The sequence below is a fragment of the Cyprinodon tularosa genome, unplaced genomic scaffold (genome assembly GCF_016077235.1).
Source record: "Cyprinodon tularosa strain WSP-4 unplaced genomic scaffold, ASM1607723v1 ctg882, whole genome shotgun sequence".
Taxonomy (NCBI): Eukaryota; Metazoa; Chordata; class Actinopteri; order Cyprinodontiformes; family Cyprinodontidae; genus Cyprinodon; species Cyprinodon tularosa.
In genome coordinates this window covers 220751-239035 of record NW_024039654.1, presented here as the reverse complement: position 1 = coordinate 239035, position 18285 = coordinate 220751, and the positions used below count along the sequence as shown (strand labels likewise).

The window sequence follows — 18285 nt, the reverse complement described above, 5'->3', positions numbered from 1 at the left end:
TGGGGGGGGGTGTGTTTTGAAAAACCCCTAGAGTCTCATTTTTAAAAAAAGTGGTTGAGTTTGGGTCCTAATGTTGAGCCATATGCTGAGAAAAAAATATGAGTTTAATGTAGGGGCTTTTATTTTGAAGGGTCCCCAGAGTCTTATTTTGAAAGTCTATCAGGGTTGCGTGTGAAGGGAAGGGTCATGGCCAGTAGTCATATTGTAGCCACTTCCTAATGTTAAATCAGTGTTGTCTCCCTCCATTAGATTAAAATGTGCTGTTTAAAGTGGTGGAGGTAAAATCTCTTTGAAGCACGGTTACCTTGACGACGTTAACGAGCCTGTCAGTGACAGAGAGACATGCGCATCACTTTCGTTCCTTAGTTCTCAGGCTTTTTTGAATGGGATTATCAGCTCCGAACAAACGAGTGCTGAAGACAAACCGTAAATGGTATCTAAAAAATTCTTTCAGTCTAAGCGACAGCTATCCTTTGTCTCCAATTGGGGTAACTTTCATAGATGTAGCTCATTCACAACCTTAATGGGAAGGAGGAATAAAAAGGTTTGAGAAATCCTGCTGGTCTCATTGAATAACATGCAGCACAACGGTAGAGCAGAACTCTCAAAAGCAAAACTTTCCCTCCGAACAAACGAGCGGTGAGCCAAAACCGTATTAGGTATTCAAAAAATTCTTTCACCGTGAGTGTCAGCCATCTTTGGACTAGGGCTGCAACAACGAATCGATAAAATCGATAAAAATCGACTTTTAAAAGCGTTGGCAACGAATTTAATCATCGATTAGTTGTGTCGCGCGATTAATGCGTCATCCGCCGCCGCCGTCATCCGGGGGAAGAAAAAAAAATATGGCGGAGCGAGTCAGCGCCGCAGTTGCAGTGTTGCCAACTCAGCGACTTTTCAGACCCCTCCAGTGACTATTTTTCAAAAAAGCGACTAGCGACAAATCTGGCGAATTTTTACGGTGTCACTGGCGGCTTTTGCCTGCCGTGGGGCGCCTCCCCCATCCCAACCCCTTTCTCCCTCTCCCACAGGAATCCCTCTCAGCGCGGCAGTCAGAGCCGCAGGATTTTAGTGAGGAGTTTACCCTCAGCGTCCAGACTGCAAATGAAGCGCGCATGCGCCGGGATTGACGGCGCAAATTGATCACAATAATTAAAATAGCCTGCGCTTTGTAAAGTGAAAAAAGTGATAACATGCAACTTTTTTCAAAAGAAATTAACATGGCACGGAAGCACCACTGTTATGACGCAGCACCTGAAAAGAAAACACTTTGGAGCCTTCGATGGCAGTGAAGAGAGCTGATCAGCAGGATGAGTAACCATGTTTGTTTGGTTTTAAAGTGGGGAAACGTAACGTTAGTTTCTCAGGTAGCTCATCTGATGCTTTCCTTACCTTGTTAGTAGGTTACAGACAGGGATAAGGTTGGCTACTTATTTTACTTTTAATTTCATTTACATTTGTTTAAGCAGCGTTTATATTTTCTTTATAAATAAACTTGCAAATTATGAGGGCAAGGCTTTTAAAGTTTAAATCTTCTGGCAAAGATAAAGAAAAGAAGATCCTGCAATTTATGGAAGTAAAGCAGAACAAAATCCAGCAAGATCAGTAATATGTCAATTAATTATCTGCCACATTCCCATGTAAATATCTGTCTTTGGAGGATGTGTTTTTTTACCACCCCTAGTTCTCTCATTTTTATTCCAAATACAATTTATAATTTGAATCACAGGGCTATTTTTATCTCTATGGTTCAGTATTTTCTCAAGCAGCAACTTTAACTGCTATACTTTCCTGTCTTAAAAGGCAGAACTCTTCTAGTCTAAAAAAAACTCATTTCTTGAAATGGGGGGACCTATTGTTGAACCCCTTAGGGGCTTTAAAAAACAAAAATGCCTGTCTCTTTTTGCGCTTTATGAACCAAAGTAGCCTATATTTTGTGGATGTACAGCTACATTTCTCATGTAAGTTTGCGTAGTTTTTACACAAACATTTATTTTTCATATTGCACCAGTACAGTTAATGAGCAACCTGTACTTGTGTGCTTGTTTGTTCTGTCTAAAATGTTTATTTTGGAATAAAGAGGTTAATATAAATTTTTTTTTTTTTGTCCGATTCATCGATTAATCGAAAAAATAATCGGCCGATTCATCGATTTTTTAAATAATCGTTAGTTGCAGCCCTACTTTGGACTACAACTGGTGTAACTTTCATATTTCTACAATATTTCGTCTAGGCGTGGTGACGATGTAAAAAAGTGTATAATTGTCAAAATCTTGATTTTGGGGTTCGGACAGATTTGTTACCCCCGAACAAACCTTTTTCCTAGCTAAACGATAAAAGATATCGACACACTTCCTTCAATGTGAGTGCTAGGAAGGTCTGAGGAACAACTTCCACAAGGCTCGTGTTGCTACGTCGAACGGTTCCCGAATGGGAGCGATACGAAAAAGTCTGTTTTTTTGAATTTTCATTTCGGATTTTCAGAGATCTCTCATTGGATTTCTATTGGGGAAGTGTGGACTTCTTCGTGGTCTGGGTTAAACTGTCGGAAAACCGTAAATGCCACACAGATGAGGGTTACATTTCCTGAATCCTGACAAAAATCCCTACGTTTTGATGTATAATTTATTTCAATTGAGTTAAAAATGAGGGACTGAGAAGAATTTGTTCGGAAAAACCAGAACAGCTCAAAAGCTAGAGCACGCACTCTAGCAGTTAAAAAATTCCGTCCATAGACTTCCATTATAAATCTGAAAATCTTAAAATGTTCTTTTAAAGTTTGAAGCTTCACTGAAGCAAAACTGTAAAAGTTAGCAAAAAGCCGAGTTAAACAGAAATAGCAGAAAGATACGGAAACATTTTAAAAGTTGAATGGTGTTTCTAGCTGAAAGTATGCTGAAGTAGTTAAAGGTCAAAGACGATGAAGCTTTAGCTGAAGTTTGCTGAAATCTAAGAATTCTACATGCATTTCAATGGGACAAAAAAATCGCAGAAAAAGTTGAATATCGCGAAAACTACAAAACATATCTTTACCAAAAGACATAGCAGAATTCTCCTGAACAAGCTGAACGTTTTGATACCAAAATTGTTGAAATCGGTGGAAAACTGCGGGACTAGTTAGAGTCAGAAAAATTTAAAGTGAACAACAATAAGTGGGAATGCATAAGCATTCCCACTTGATAATAAAGAGAAACAGAAAAACAATAAGTGGGAATGCATAAGCATTCCCACTTATTGAATAGTCTAGTTTCATTGGCAAAGTGTTTCACTTTGCTACTCAATTTAAGAAAAAAAAATGCACTCATTTTAGGAAAAATTACTTATTTAGATTTTTTTTTTGCAGTGCAGAGCAGAAAGCTACTAACTTAGAGGAATGGATGAGCCTGTTTGGAGAGGAAGAACCTGACTGGCCTATTTAGAGTGTGGAGGTCAAGCCGACAGAAAAACCTATGAGATAGATTAGGTCTAAAACTGCTAGAGAGGTTGTTATCCCAGATCAGTTTCTGACATGGAAAGTTCCTTCTGAAACAAAACATCTCCATAAAGATGCTTCTACATATTTTTGGCAGAAAACTTTCCACTTAATAGTGTAGTAGCACTTTTCCTTAACTTTAACTTTTCTTCTTAACTTTAAAGTCGTAGGGAAACAGCTGTTCTTTTACCCGAGTGAATAAAGTGAATGTGATTGGTCGTTTATCAAGAGAGCGGGATTGTTGTGGTTCGCAAGCTTTTGATGTGGCCAGTGTCTCAAAAGCATCATTGCTAACCAGTTAGCAACTTAATGCTAGTAGGTTTCCAATGGGAAATTCCATTGGGACCAAGTAGCACTAAATTGGTGACTTAGAAACGACACTGTCAAGGAACGCCATGGACAGCGGAAACATGCAAGAGGAGGAGAGTTTAGTGTCGGAGGTCGTGGATGAGTCTCCTCCATCATCCATTTTTTATGTAGAGGAGGAAAGCGGGGACGAAGTTGTTGTGGAAGAGGACGCCAGGGCGGCAGAAGCTTGGTTTGGTGTAGAAGGCTTACAGCCGTACATGTTTGAGCCCTTGCCTCGCAACGCTGCCAGTTCTGTTAGCTCTACACCTGCTGAAGACACAGACGTCCATCTCCGTGAACACTGGGACGGAACTCAATGGGAAAGGAAATAATTCTTATCTCTTATTTCAACTGTTGTGTATATTAGCTGCAATATATGAATCAAGATGCTATAACCAAAAAATTTGATTGACAGATGACTGTTGATATATGATTGGGCGAATTTAGCTGTTCAAGCTCACAAGCCTGCATAAGATAACAAACCCCCCCCAATGATTTTAAGACAGGATTTTATTTTTCAAAACAGAAATTTTCAGATTTTTCTGATAAAGAGTACATTTATAGACATGTTTAAGCCAGAATGATTTGATATTTACATATGATTTCCGTACGACTTTAAGCTGATGTTTGGTTTTTATGCAGATCAAAGCAAGCTAAAAACTGATAAGAGGATTATTTTTATATTACAATGAATCCCGTTGAAATAGTGTAGCATCAAGTGCTATTGTGTAAATCGTACCTTTAATTCTACTTCTCTAAAATCACACCTCTTTCACTGCACATTAAGAATCTAGTTTTTATATATCCTTTAGAAAATGTTTTCATCAGTTATTTTGGACAGATAGTTGATGTTGAGTGTTTTACCTGCTCTGCGCAGTGGTGTCCCCTCCGAGACCTCAGACGGAGGCTGTGGTGGAGATGAGACCAAAGGCTGGGAGGCCACATTAGGGTCTGGGCCAAGCTTTCTGGAAAGAAGAAAGCAAAGAATAATGCATACAATTACTAGCAACTAGGTGCAGGCATTAAAAAAGGTAGACAGTCTAAATTCTAGGGCTGTACCTGAAAAAATACTAATAATCTGATCTCTAACAGACCAGAATGATCTCCTCCAAACTCAGGAGTAAAAAACGGGGAAAAAACAACACACCAACACACAGAGATTCAAATCTGTCATCATTCATTAGAAAAAAGCCAAAAGGAAATAACTAAGGAAGCCCTTTTGGCTTCAAACAGATTGCACTCCAAAGTTGTAGCCAGGTGCTTCTGATCATCATCATCACCACCATCCAGGGTGAGCACCTCTAAAAAAACTGTTTTTGGATTTGCTGCTGCGAAGCATTTAGGTTTGTACTTCTCCCAGAATGCAAAACTTAATAAAAACATTAGCACTGACTTTACACAACTGTTAGTGTCCTTAAATCTAGGAACGGTTAAAAGGCTTTTTCAATATTATTTAGTACTGATTCCTAAATCCTTACTAGACTGGATATCCCAGCAGATTCCGCCACAAAAAGCTTCAGTCCAAACTCCAGTTTGTATGTCAAATATTAACGTTTTTGGCAGAATATCTTGAAAAAGAATAAAAAATCATTGAAAATGTCTGCTGGAAGAAATGCCCTCTTTAACAAGAATATGGCAGCATGACTCAGCTTTGCAAATCACATTTAAATTAACTGCAAAACATAATGAAAAAACACTGTTTGACAAATAAGACCAAGATAGAGATGTTTTACTATAATGTTATGATAGACAAACAGAGAAAAAACAGCATATCAGCACATTCAGCTCAGGAGCAATCAGACTAGTGGACAGAATATGGTTCACTCTACTTCTAAAATAAACCAGGCTTGAATGTAAAGCTATGCCAAATTTAGTTTATCGACGCAACAATGAAATACAGTAGCAATCAGAATATTTAAACAATAAAGAAATCATTGGAATATTTTGGCCCAGTCAAAGTCCAAACCTGAACCTGCCACTAAAGCTGTGGTGGAAACTAAAGAGAAATACAATGAAACAAGAATGCAAACCTCAAGGCAAACGAAGATGGCAAAAAAAAATATATATTTCTTTCATAAAAAAATCTGATGTGGGCGTAGAAAGAAGGTTTTAGAACCCGACCTGCATCAGTTATATCAATTATCTCCTAATATGTGACCCTAAACTAAAAACCTGCTTTTTCCCCCTTTCCTTTTTGCATAAGTCAATGAAAAGTGCGATTAATAAATTCAAAATGAAATGTTAGTGTCTAGATATCTGCTGCCTGTCTCCTGTTCAGATGAATGTTTTATTCACCTGTATGGTACAGGATGTACGTTCAGCGTGTTGGAGTTTGTTCTTTCAAGCGCTGCCTGTTTCTGCTTCTTGAGAATCACCTCCTGGAGTTTCTGTTTTACCGCTGAACTCGCCACAGCACCTGAAAATCAACAATACCGACACGTTTCAAGGAGAGAAAAAGAAACAGATGCAAGAATTACAGCAAAAAGGAGGCAGACCAGTTCACAAAAATAATAATAATAATCACAATAATAATAAAAATAATCTATCTATCTATCTATAGTTCACCTGCTTCTCTGGTTGTTTATTGTCATCGAGGCGTGCTTTTGTGCAAGTGCACATGTGTGCACACAGAAGTGACAGCAGGTGCTACAAGTGATCAAGTCAATATTGACCCAGTGACTTTATGTGCCCAGACCCAGCTCTATATTTAACTCCCCTGTTGTAGCTCCACTTGTCAGGTTATATTTAGCAGTAATTTCAAAGCAAACAGCTCTAAAAGTGAAGTGACGCAGATCCGTCGCAGTTCAAAGCCACTGATCTCCTGTAGGGACTTTCCTCTCTGGCCACCATTCGCACTCTGAGCAATGGTTATATTTGAAAGATCAGATGAAGAACGGCAATTAAGGGTCTTAATTTAAACTCTCAGAAACGTGTCATTAGAGTAAAGCCTTTAGTGTGTGTCTGTGTGTGTATGGACTCACTCTGCTGACTTCTGTCTTTGTGCTTTAGCTGCTGCAGTTCTTGTTGCTTCTCATGTTGCTCCTGCTCTCGCCTCCTCTGCTCCATATTAAACTGGAACAGAGAACGTGTGAAGAAAGTTGCGTCATTCCCTTGTAGCAGTTTGACCATTCATGCATTTCAAAAATCGATAATTTTCACGTTTGATTTCACATTAGATTTAAACCAGTATGAATTATTTCCAGGGTCAATGGTTTGATGGGTGCGTACAAACAGAAGAAAATGGCATTGGGAAAAACCCTGAACATAGACATATTTTCCCTTTTCTGTTTACTTTTGATTAATGCTTTTCCTGACTGGTCGTGAACCCTTGTATTAAAGTAATCCCTACCCTGATTTGCTGATGCAGCTGTTGCTGGGAGAAGGCGCTGTGGGGTTGCGGGGTGAAGGGTGTGAGGAGTAAAGGTTGGTGCAGCGGGGTGAGAAGCGCTGTTTCCGAACCAGGGCGCATCCCCCTCTCTCCCACCCTGAGGTCCATGGGAAGGAACGCCGTGCAGGACACTGAGAGTCCCGTGCAAAAACCTGCGACAAGATAAACAGATGGAGGGAAAGGGAGAGAGTCAGTAAAGGTTGGACATTTAGGACATATTAACAAAGTTACTTTTTAAATGCATTTCTGTCTCTTTTCTGTTAAAATCTAGAAGTTTGAGAAAGTGCGGGACAGATTTATGCCAAATCTTGTTTCTACAGCAAGTCAGAGACCAGAGGTATCAAACTAGCATTAAATGCAAACCAAAAACAATGCATTTTCTAGACTTTTATCAGTTTGAACGTTCAAATGAAGATTGTTTGCCGTTAATTATTTGAGTTACAAAAAATCTGAAATGCAAAGTCGATGGTTTCAACTATTACACTGTTCATTTGTGCAGACGCAATGTGGAATTTGAACCTTTCACTTAAAACAGTACATAGCAGGGATTAGACTTTTGCAAAAAAAAATTTTTTTAAAGGGGTTGTCCAAAAAAAAAAAGAAAAAAAAAAAGCTTTATTATTTTGAATTACATGTTAGATTCAGTATGAATCTAATTCTCATCAATATTCAAAATCTAACATGTCTTTAAAGCACAGTAGCTACCTTCTTGTTCTTCTTTAGATAGGAGAGAATTGGGTGTCTTTTTTTAGGTTTTTGTGAAAAACCAAGGCTGCGAAGGGGGTTTAAGTCTAACTTAGGTGGTTTAAGACTCACTAAACTAGGTATTCAAAGTCCTGTTTCAGCTAACATTAGCAAGAGTAAACTGGACTTTAGGTTTGAGCACATAGTATTTACAGATGGTGATGTTTGCAAAATAAATAATAAAAACAACTTCATTAAAAAAAAGAAAAAGAAAGAGCTTCATAGGCATTTTCTTCAAAAAAATTACTTAGTAGCTTTAAATAGAAGATGAATGACTTAACAGTGGACAAACTAGTACAATTTTTCATAATAGTTTTTCATTAAATATTTACTAGTATAATTCTATTTTTTTGTTGTTTTTCTTTTTTTCCATGTATTTTTTTTTTGCTATTACTTGCAAAAAAACATTAAATTCTTTATAAATATCTATTCACCCCCACCCACCAACACATTTGGCCAGGCATTGCTTATCTGTTTTTTTAAATCTCCACTTCCGAGATCCGGATCCCACAAAGTGGCAGTTGCTGTTGTTCCCAGAGGCGTGGCCTACAGCTGATTTGGTTCCAGATCAAAAACACCTAAACTGCTTTAGGTTATCTGTATCTAAACCTAACATCTTGTCAGTCTGGTTGCAATAACATGACTTGCCAGATTTGAACAAAAAAAATCCCAAAAATGTGTAATGATGAGGAAGATTAAATATTTTAGGCTTTACTGTACTTATTGGCACTTTTCAAAACAGGATTTTCTCTGTGGAAGCGATAAAAGATGTTTGAAGTCAAACTATGCTCTCATAAAAGGCCAAAAAAAGTTTAATCTATCCGTTTTGTTTGGCATCCACCCCCCACCACCCCCATGCTGTCATCACTCATCAACATTTTCACATTTTCATTCTCTTTGCATACTGTCAGAGCTGTTTGCATAGCATAGCTGAGCCCCGGGAAAAGATTGCCTCAACCGGCACTAAATACAGGATCAAGGAAGGGAAAAGGCAGGGGGTGGTTTCTGTCCATGATATACACAGATGTTCCCGACGTACAGGAAAGGAAAAAAACTTTATGGTGACTCACATCAGGAGCAGCTGTTGGCACGTTGGACCGCCACATGAACGGCCCCAGAAGCTAACAAGAATAAACATGCGGACAACGCTGCAGGAGCAACAGTCACTCTTACATCCATCCGTTGCTCTTTGCTACTTCCATGGTTTTCTATTTACTTCAATATACTTCCTTGTGGGAAAACCTTCACAAACATTCCAAAAAACCCCACTCCCACTCACAAGCAGATGCATCTGCACACATTCTCCTGAAGCACACACACCTGCTCACACAATACAGGCTGGAGCAGACGCAGATTGCTCTAACCTGCCTGGCACTGAAACTAAACTTTAGAAGCACACAAACATTGACATGTATTAAAAATAACTATCTGACATCATCTTTTAGCTGTTATGCCTTGTGCTCAGCTGTCACTTAGCAGAGGGGGAAGTGAGTGTCACTCTCAAAGAGCTCTGGCCTGTCGCCAGCAGCCGGCAGGGAGGAAATACAGTCAAATGAAAGCAACTGATACATTTAGTTGGTTTTTGTCTCAAAATCTCTGTTCATTGAACTCTTAAATGCATTTGTTTGCCTGTGAGAGGTTGTGCACAGGTCGGGACTCCTCCATATTAGGAGGTCCAAGCACAGAGAGGCAGCGCAGATGCCGACTCAGGCTGGAATGACAGCCATCCCTTGGCAGGAGAACCTACAGCGCTGTGATGACACCAAGGAATAATAAGGTTATTATTCTTGGAAAAAAACGGGGAGAACATGCTTTTACCAGGAAACAAAGAATGCAGGAGTGTGCGTGCACACACACCCCCACAAATAAAGTCTATTCCTGGTTTCTATTCTTTTTTACTCACTTTAGACTCACTGTCCCGACATGCGGGGAAACCACAGCCACACAGTCATGTCCCTCCTGACTATCTGCTATTTATACAGTTTCTCTAAAACACAGAAACACCTGACCACTCTACGCGTTTCTCATTGGTCATCATATCCATAAGCAGCTTTATTCTCATTCAGAATGGATGGAGAGGATCTGTGAACGTTAATGTTTGCGTATTTTCAAAGATTCTCATTCGGACTGAAGTCTGGGCTTTAGATGGAGCCCCTAAGTAGAAGTGCAAACATCACGCTGATTTGTCAACATGTTAAATGCAAAACTTTGTGTTGATCTATCTCATAGTATCCCTATGAAGTAATAAAAAAACAAGAAAACAGTGATTAAAATATGTGGAAGTCTCTGTACATAGAATGTGAAAGCCCAATAGAACTGCTGCTCCCTTAAAAAAAGTCACTACTGTAATCTAAATGATCCTATTTCCACTAAGGACGTGAGAATCTTATCTTTTCCAAAATGCAGAACTTGTTCTTACCAAACCAGAATTTTCTACGGAGCATTTTAATAGCTTTCATATTCTAATTGAGTTGGACTGGCCTAAACTTTCTGAGATTATGAAACTGATGAACAAACCCTGACCTTTTGGCTGAAAAATGACTTGACTCACAATTACCATTAGTATTGCAGAATGACTTTGTAAAAAATACAGTTTAAGTTCCCATGTAAACGGCATGACCTGTAGCACACAGGTGGGTTTAGTCTGTAAACTGAAGTAGCCACATCTACTCGCTTTCGTTCTCCAAGCAGCTCCGATGTTCTTAGCTGATCTGTAAAAGGTTACGTTGCAGCTCATCACATCTCCTTAAAATCTTGACCACAAGGTCAGAATTTGTTGTTTTTCTTTTGTAGATTTCACATTGATTTCAAGCTTTTTTTCCCACAAGCTAACAGAGCAGGAAAGGCATGTGTTGGAATAACATTCAGAGCGTACGACCCATGTGGACACACATGTGACACCTGCAGAACATCTGCTTTGCTTTCAGCAAACCAACTCCAGAATCATCATTTAAAATGGACAAATGTAACATTTAAAATAGTGGATTTTAAATAGTAAAGCTTTTTTAATAGAACTGACTTTAATAAAAGTAAATTCAAACTTTAATTCCCTTCAAAATCTAGTTTTTATTTAAATGTTCCAGATTTTACTGCTAAAAAACACTAAAAAAATGTCAGGGTACAGGAAGTATGGGGGGGCAGAAAGCATCACAGCTGTGTTTGCTAATCTTGTTATTTTATTCCATAATCAGGATTACACAATAAATACTCCAAAGATACATTGCAAAGAATGTAAGTAATTTTTTTTCCTATAATTGCTTTTTTTCTTGAACTGAGGTGGTGATTGAGACACTTTGCCAATAAAACGAGACACTTTCCATTTAAAATTAGAAAAAACAACTGCATTGTCTTTTTTTAATTGCATATTATCTAATTATTTTATTTTAAGAGAAAAAAATACTTAATCCATTGGCTAATAATCTAATTTACCTACTCAAATTAAGGGTAAATACGCTTAATTTAAGACATTTTTACTTATTTCTGGATTGTTTTTGCAGTGTACAGTGTACAGACTCCCACACGACTGTGTGAGTCTGTCAGTATGTGCAGGAGCATCGGCCTGATATTATGGAAATCTTCACGGCAGCTGTGAGACACCATTTGCCTGGTAACCTGGACCGTTGGGAATGTGCTGATTTGTCCTGCAGATTAGGTGCGTGTTTCCAGACGGGCGAAATGAAACACAGGTGTGTTGAGAAAGATAGTCGCTCCCACAGACTATAAAGGTGATGCCTCTCCTTTGATTCCTCCCAGCTGTTATTACTTTGTTCTAAATGTGTGCACAGCTTAATACGGACCGGTTTAACAGGTTGGTTTTAGAACAAACAAACAAAAGTAAAAAAAAAAATCACACTCTCTACCTCTCCGTCTCATTTGATTTTGGTAAAGTTTTGCCATATTGATATAGTAAGATTAAAAGCACATAATAAAGTTCATTTGACTTGGATTTTATTAACCTGATCACATATTTGCACATATTTAAAAATATCACATTATTATACATATTAAATATACATTATTATAAAAAAGAAAAATTATAGACATATTTCCAAACTGAGACACAGCAAACCTGAGTAAAAATTGCTCTACTGCACTTGCTGCTATTGCACTTCTGGTTAGACCTTAACTGCATTTTGTTGCCTTGTACCTGTACCTGAGTAATGACAATAAAGTTGAATCTAATCGAGTCTAATCTCTGCTTCACCAAACAGTAACTGTGCTTTTAGGCCTAAACACAAATCTCTAAGTGTGGAAGGAAGCCAACGCTTCACGCCGTCCTGAACATACCATCCCCACAGTGATACACGGCAGCTGCAGCATCATGCTATGGGGATGCATGGAAAGCTTGTCTGAGTTGACAGAATGATGAGTGAAAGAGAATTCAGGCTAATAATAGAAGGAGACGTGTTAAACCGCAATTATCAGCTGCCTTAGACTAAACCTTTGGTTTAGAGTTTCAGTTGGTGGTCTTTAGTTTTACGTACACAGCTCTATGACCAAAGCAGATTCAGATATTACAATGGAAAGCACTGCGCCTACAAAAGCTGCATCCTTTCCATCATTCTTTTATTACTCTTTTTAGCATCCGACTCTCATAATAAGATCAATAACACCTATAAGCTTCTATAGAACCATTGATAGACCTATATTACTAGATATGCTGCAAATAATAGTGAAATCTGGCATCTTCCATAATGTGACAGATTTCATTGTCATATCAAGCTCACACATTTGGTGCCCAGTGGTTAGGGCATAAGGCTTGAAATCCTGAGAATTTGAGTTTGAAACTCACTCCCACAGACTGCCACTCTGGGCCAAGAGGATGGGTTAAATGCAGAGTTAATTTCTCCATTGTGAGATCAACAAAGTTCAATTTAAAATTCTTGAAATTCTTTTTTAATAGACCAGGGTTCATGAGAGGTTTTCAATATCCTGCAGGATGACAGCCCTAAAGACACATCCACAATGAAACAGTTAACATCAAAACGTACAAATGTGTTTGAACGGTCCAGTCAAAGTCCAAACCTTTAACCATTTGAGAATCTGTGGTGAGTGATGTTCAACAATGCTCTTCATTCATTGCAAAATAGAATGAATATAAAGTGCCTTTTCAAGGCAGGAGACTCCGAAGCGCTTCACACTACATGCAGTAATTCACACACACTGATGGTGGTAAGCTACATTGTAGCCACAGCTGCTCTGGGGCACATTGACAGAAGCTAGGAGAATGCATTCCCTACATCAGTAGGCAATGCAGGCCAAGGACCTAATGATTGAAACGGACAGAGCTGGGGTACCAAACAGACAAACTTCTGTATTCTTCTACAGCTTTCCAATTTGCAGGTGACTGCAGTGAAATGTGTTTTTTATAAAGTATAGATTCATTATAGATGAATGCAAATGCATGCCACACTTTTCAAATTCTTACTTGTATAAACTTTTCCAAATCACCCGCTCCACAATGTTGTTCTGCACTGTGTTTTGATTCCCGGTGAAATACGCTAAAGTTGTACCAATTCAAACAATGCACAACATGACTGAACAGAGTCCCCATAAAAAGTCAAGCTAGTTCCAAAAATAATAAGGAAAGAAAAAGAAATTGCTCAGACAAAAGCAAAGGGATGGGGCAGAGAAAAGACAAGAAAAGCGAGTTGCTCAGCAATCTTTGGCTACCTGCATATGACTGATTCTCTCCTGTGCAGACACAGATTACACCCAGAACAGTGCAACTAGTTTTAGATGCAAAGTCAACAATCAACAGAGCAGACACTGCCTCTTGTTTTGTCACATGTCCAAAAATAGTTACAACATCGTCTTTTGTACTAGCAGAGCCTACGACGCTCAATCACTCATCCTTAACAGGTACTTTCAGTAGTTAAATATGTCAGTACCTTTGGGTATTTGAGTCAGAATGCAAAAAAGTGACACTTATGCAAAAGAAACCTGTTTATGTGATTTGACAATGAGTAAAAATAAGAGATAAAGGTCAGATGGATAGATAGAACTTTTAACTAAATTAAACTTTTGATTTCATGAATTTCTTTAAAAGAGCATAACTCTAACTCTAATTTATTTAGCAGTTTTAGTCACTTTGTAGACTTTAAAAAAATGTATGTTTCTACTTTAAGACACGATATGTCCGTTTTTGCTCTAAAGGGCCTGAGCTTTGAGTTTGACATGAGATTAAAGTAAACAAAACAATGACAATACCAGAACATCAGGGGTGTTGGAATCGTCAAATCAAACTCCAAAAGTAAAATCGACAAATAAAAACTGTGGAGTCATCTAAAGAGGGCCGGTAACATCCATGATCTCAGAGACGGATAGATTTGGAGACTCTCTACAAGGTAGAATGGGAATATGTTTCCCAAACAAGATGTAGGAAGTTGATTGACTACAAAAAGCACCTGAAGCCCCTTTAGTAAAGAGAGAAGTTGTAGACTATCAACACTTCATTTTTAGTATTTTTTTTAATTAAACATATTTGAACTGAACAGGATTAATGTTACATAATACATGGAAATGACTTACCAGGATCTATTGTTTTTCATTCATGATGAAAATATTCCTTTCTGCTATCAGTCATTCTCTGCCGAATATTTAGGTGAAAGTTTTTGATCCACTAAAGAGCCAAAGTAATATTAACCTTTATTTTTATCACTTATAACTTAGCTAAGACCACAGTTAAAAACATGACTGATATTCTATTAGCTGATAAGCATGGTTTTACAATAAAGTACAAACTGACAAAGCACAGAGGAACATTATAACAGCTGCGCCTTTTACATTCTTACTATGCTCTATTTCCTCATTTAGCAACGTTAAATATGACTTTTATGCTGAAGGTGCAATTTACACTTCTGCAGATGATGCAATATGACAGGGAAATAAAAAATACATACAAAAACAGCTAAATGAATATAAATCATGCTTTTATTGCCTGGTATGTGCTCCTTATTAGATTATTAGCTTTATGAAATATATATATATTTAAGAGCCTGATGAACTCACCAACAGGTTTAGTTCAGTATAAAAAAAATGTAATATTAAATGTGTTTTATCACCATTAAATCACACATAGTTACATCTGCAATATAACTTAAACTGAAAATATGTATTTTATATCAGCTGCACACAGGAACCAAATTTTCCCATTAAGACCTGACAACAGTGGGGCTACTCTTGATTTATTTTGTTGTGAATTTTCAGGCGGATATTACTTTTAAAACCCTCTGGGCCTAACTGTTGCTGAAGTGTAGGGTGAAGTGGTGCACTTAAAAACGAAGAGGTATGTGCTGTGCCTAAATTGCACACACAAATCATCTATCCATCCATTGTCTATATCCGCATATTACCGGAGGTTTCTGGGGGGCTGGTGCTTATCTCCAGAAGTCCGAATGAGAGGTCAGAGTACACCCTGGACAGGTCGCCAGCCCACACCACATACTAACCTCTTATTACAGCATGTTTAGTCATTTAAGAGTTTAAGCCACAGTTGCAGAATAAAATCATCTGGAAGGTTTTTTTTTTGTAGAAAATCAAAAATCAGATCGGTTGACACAATAGAACTTGATGCTACCAGTTTGCAGTAACAACAACACTCTTAAGTGTTAAAGTTGGCACTAAGAGAAGGCGACTCAACGTTAGATGTTTTAGCATCACTGAAAGGCTGCAATTAAGTCAAAAGAAGCACAGAGATTCAAGAAAACAAATACAAAGAACATTTTCTTTCAAATGCTGGTGTTAAGTGGGGCTGCAATGCAGACCAGATAGTTGTGCTATTGCCCCTCTTTGCAAGGAGTTTGCATGTTTTCCCAGTGCATGTTGCCGTATGTAGATGTCGTTGTCTGTCTTGTACCTCTGTGCAGCCATATGATGAGCCATTGGTCTCTCCATTGTACCCCCCACCTCCCCCAAAACGAAGTATTCTACCACCTTGGTTTTGTATTCTTACAGTTTGTCCGAGTGGAGTTGCCACATGTTGATGTCATAAGAAGGGGAGGAGCCCCGAACAGATCTGACCAACCGAGCAGATATGGTTCCTACACCGGGTCGCTGAGGCAGCAGTCTAAGAAAAGATGCCCAGACTTCCCGATCCACTCATACTTCCTCCAGCTGCTCTACACCAGGCCAGCTCAGAGACATAGTCTCTCCAGTATGTCCTGGGCCGTCCACAAGGCCTCCTCCCAATAGGACACGCCTGGATCTCCTCCTGAGGGAGGGGACCAGGAGGCATCTGAAACAGATGCCCGAGCCACATCAGCTGGCTCCTTTCCAAGTGGAGTAGCAACGACTCTACTTCAAGCTCCTCCCGGGTAACTGAGCTCCTCATCAGATCTGGAAGAGTGCGCCCAGCCACCCTGCGAAGAAAACTCTTTTTGGCCGCTTGTTTACACGATCTTGTCCTTTCAGTCATTACCCAGATCTCATGACCATAAGTGAGGGTGGGAATGTAGATCGATCGGTAAATCGAGACCTTTGCCCCCCGACTCAGCTCCCTCTGTTTTTTTTTTGGGCGAAACTAGGGGCTTGTTTTAGGCTGACAGGAAAGAGGGCATGAGAGAGGGGGAGAGAGAGGCGGCAAAGGACCACAGGTGGAATTCGAACCCGGGTTTGCCGCATCGAGGACTAAGGCCTCCGTACTGTACATGGGTACACCTGCATGCCTAACTCAGGTTCCTCTTCACCATGATAATCCTACAGTATACAGCGACCGCATCACTACCGACGCTGCACCAATCCGTCTGTCAATCTCATGCTCTATCCGTCCCTCATTCCTGAACAAGTCCACAAAGATACTTGAACTCCTCCACTTGAGACAAGGACTATCCACCGATATGTTAATTCACTACTCACAAATTTTATTATAATAAGGTTACTTTTAATAATTAAAAGATACCTTACTATTGAGCTCATTTATATTCAGTGGGCAATTATTCCAAGAACTGATGGCATTATAAATAACAGTTCTCTTTAAGGTATCTTATTTTAGACTTGGTAACATCGTCTGACCACCATTAGCTGAATTTTGAATGAATGTCTCACGTAGGATAGTTTCTAGTGTCCAAAATTGCCGTAAGCTTTCTATAAACATCTGTTTTCTGTTAGTTTTGTTTAAGCAAATGCTAAATCTGGAGCTTAGGAAGGTAACAGAACAGGTGAGGAAAGCTGATAAAGTAATCTCTCCTTTCTACTGTATCTCATCTTTAAGTCCATCACAGTTATTGATGCTACCAAATACGCCGTAAGAACTGTTAAATTCCTGGAAGACTTCTTCAACCTGTTGTATCTCCTTTTCACAAAGCTGTTAAAATTCCTAAATAATAAAATGTAAATGTGCATGGACAGAAACAATCCTGAAATAATCTCTGAATTCAAAGTTTAAAGCACATACCCGTGTTTGTCATGTAAATATCCGGCAGTGTGAAACCTCCAGTAGCACTTCTGCCTCAGCCAGCTCACAGCAGGATCTATAATTAGCCAGAGAGCTCCACTCCCCTCCAGTCATCTTTTACTGCCGGCCACATCCTCTTTTTTTCTTTAACTCCTTCCCTTTCTTGCCCTTCACTCCTTCCCTCTCTCCATTTTTTGAAACTATCTATTGACTCCGTCCAAAAACAAACTACCTGACTCTGTTATTACTCCTGCTTCCACTGTATTAAACGGATGGGAGGGAGTTTCAAACAGAATCAGGAAGTAGGATAAATACAGAATTCGATTCAGTGTAAAAAGCAAAACACTGCATGAAGGGAAAATTAATCAGACTTCAACATCAAAGGTTTTTTTTTCACAAGATGGTTTTAAGTGTCAATTTAAAGAAATGTGTGACTTTCAGCGATAGATCTTTAGAGTCACATCCTATCAGTAATAGGGATGGTAACTATGGTGACAGTGGCAGCACACTTGACAGGAAGTTGAGTCTATAAAAGCACAACAATGAGAGAACCGGGTTGGCTTCCTGTTTGAGAGCTCAGTTTAGACTCCCATTTCCTCCCATGTCCCTTCCTAGCTGCTGTGACGCAGCGGCGGCTGCTGCTGCTGCAGAGCTTTCGAGCTGCTGTCAAACTGCCACCAAACAACACATGATTACCCTGAGAATCAACACACCCCGTCCCAGAAAGCAAATCACTGCTGACGTTGAAGATTAAAAAGCAAAGAACTGTGACATCATTTAACGACTGTGATAGAAAGACCAAACATGGCCTGCAGGCAACGCGCCGATGCTACGGACAGACGCTTGCTTACAAACACATCCATTATAGGAACATGGAAAACTACTAAGTGAGCTATTGACGACCCAGTTAGGCTGCGCTTCACTTTGTTCCACATGGAT

The 18285-nt window shown here is 39.0% G+C and overlaps 1 protein-coding gene across 1 annotated transcript; it reads right to left on the bottom strand.

Moving 5' to 3' along the window:
- Positions 1 to 4628: 4628 nt before the first annotated feature.
- Positions 4629 to 17508, bottom strand: LOC119775622 (histone deacetylase 7-like). The gene is made up of 5 exons (XM_038273672.1): positions 17347 to 17508; positions 7170 to 7360; positions 6802 to 6892; positions 6116 to 6236; positions 4629 to 4785 (listed from the first exon to the last, which is right to left on the bottom strand). Exons 1-5 carry the CDS (start codon positions 17357 to 17359, stop codon positions 4629 to 4631), a joined length of 573 nt encoding a protein of 190 aa, XP_038129600.1. The 5' UTR covers positions 17360 to 17508.
- Positions 17509 to 18285: the final 777 nt, after the last annotated feature.